This window comes from Vombatus ursinus, unplaced genomic scaffold (genome assembly GCF_900497805.2).
Source record: "Vombatus ursinus unplaced genomic scaffold, bare-nosed wombat genome assembly UNPS02014874.1, whole genome shotgun sequence".
In the NCBI taxonomy this organism is placed as follows: Eukaryota; Metazoa; Chordata; class Mammalia; order Diprotodontia; family Vombatidae; genus Vombatus; species Vombatus ursinus.
In genome coordinates this window covers 19,529,070-19,531,108 of record NW_020954652.1, presented here as the reverse complement: position 1 = coordinate 19,531,108, position 2,039 = coordinate 19,529,070, and the positions used below count along the sequence as shown (strand labels likewise).

At 36.6% G+C, this 2,039-nt stretch overlaps 1 protein-coding gene across 6 annotated transcripts in view; it reads right to left on the bottom strand.

Annotated features, from left to right (window-relative positions):
- The window catches only part of OSBPL8 (oxysterol binding protein like 8), a 214,993-nt gene that overhangs the window by 14,160 nt on the left and 198,794 nt on the right, over positions 1-2,039 (bottom strand). For all 6 annotated transcript variants that reach the window (XM_027842484.1, XM_027842488.1, XM_027842485.1 and 3 more), the window contains 2 exons: positions 1,666-1,851; positions 634-721 (listed from right to left, as the gene is read on the bottom strand). In XM_027842484.1, the coding sequence (XP_027698285.1) occupies positions 634-721; positions 1,666-1,851 (274 nt within the window). The remainder of the gene's footprint in view (positions 1-633; positions 722-1,665; positions 1,852-2,039) is intronic.

Genomic DNA, 2,039 nt, shown 5'->3' with positions numbered 1-2,039 from the left:
GAATATATGGTGATATATCAAAACATAATAGAGTATTACTGCAGCATAAAAAAATGAAAAAAAAAAAAAAAAACAAAGAGGGAGAGTTTTATTCAAAGCTACGCAGAATGAAGAAAATAGAAGCAGAACAATATATACAATGACTCTTGCCATGTAAAAATGATTACCACAAAAATATCTGGGAAAAATATTTAAGAGATTAGAAAGGGACATGGAAGGAAACAGGACTTTTTGTTAATTTGTTAAAATTAAAATAAACTTTTCAAAACAAGGACAGGGATAGGCACTGGACCTGTGATTTCACTGGTATAAGGAATGCCTATATGAGAAGAATCCTTCTACCAGTGCAGGTCTTCAGCACCCCTGTAACTTAAAACTTTACAAGAGTTGCTAAGAGCACTGACGTGTTAAGGGGACTGCCCACTCACACAGCACAGTATACGTCAGAAGCAGGATTTGAACCTACATCTCCTGACTTAAAACCAATTTGCCATCCACTACTCCATGCTGTCTCTCTTTCAAAACAAACGGTAAATAATTTAAAATTTTTTATTTTTATGAAGTTATTGTTTTAGTTTTTCAAACTGCCACATGTGTATACTGAAAGCATTAACAGGCATTCCGAGGACATACCATTGGTGTCCGATGTCTGACTTTAGTTTGGATGACACCATCCTTTTCAAACTGTATCAGATCATTCAGAGGATCCCATGGTCGGGTACTATTGAGAAGGAAGAAAAATATTTGCTAGGGGCATCATCATCACAAAAATACTTCTTAAGGGGCCCACCTTAACATGGCATGATGTTCTCTGCTATACAAAGTAAAGAAGACATACTGCCAACTCTTGATGAGCTTATAATACTATTACATGAAATAAAGTTTTCTTTACTTTTTTAAAAAACCACCAGAATGGACTCCCTTCATATAAGCATAAAGTTTCTTAAAAAAGGGCTCCTTCTGTAACTGCCTACAACAAATGACAACCACAATTGTTGCTTATTAAACACATACTATATATAATGCCTAGCTACTTTTTATGCAAACACAATAGTCCACGCACTCAAAGAAATCCTGGGACAATATAAAATGTACCAAATGAATATATTGTAAGAAAAACTGGAATGGGAGAAAGGACTAAGAACTGAGGAGATCAAGGAAAGCTTCAGGAAGGATGATTAAGATTCTGAGATGCACAAATGGGGTACAAGGGCATTCTAGGCACGCGATGAATGCATGTGCAAATACACAAAAGCAACAGCACGAGTTTCATGTTCAAAGACCAAATTATAGTCCAATTTGGCTGAACTGTACCCTTCTGAAAGCTGAGGGTTATGAAATAGAGCCAGTAGGGCAAGTGAGGGCCAGACTACCAAGGCTCCTACATACCAGGCAGAGGAACTGCAGGTTTCTGAGCAGGAAGGTCAGACCTGTGCCAGTAGGATTATTTTTGCAGCACTGCAGATCCTCATTTAACAACGTACCATACAAACTCACCATTTGATTTTATAATGTAAAAGTTAAATGCTTAGCTAAGGTCACAGTCACTCTAATACACCAGGCTTCAATTTTTAAATTTCCTATAAAAAAAATGACAGAAATGTGCTAAACTGCAATAACCCGCCTAAAATGTTCTGTTTACAATAAGCATTTTAAGTTACTCACTCGGAGAATCTATAATGCCATTCTCCAGTGACTGAATCGAGATCAAATAATTTGCAAACCCATTCTTCATTTTTCCCTTTCCGTTCTCTGGCAGCCTTTCTTTGAGCTTCCTCTAAAACATATTTCTCTTGAGTAGCTTCTGTCTGGTCTTTGGCATTTATGGCCCGAGTAACCCGTTGCCACAGCCTAGAAGGTGATATAAGAAGAAAATAACTTGAAAGTGAATCTTTTTCCCTCAAGCAATCAACATGTATTTATTAAATAAGTACTATAGCCAGGTACTGTGCTTGTTGCTTGGAATACAAATTTAATTAAATAACCTCTACTCCCAAAGAGCTTACATTCTAAATGGGGAAACAACAAAGGTACATATA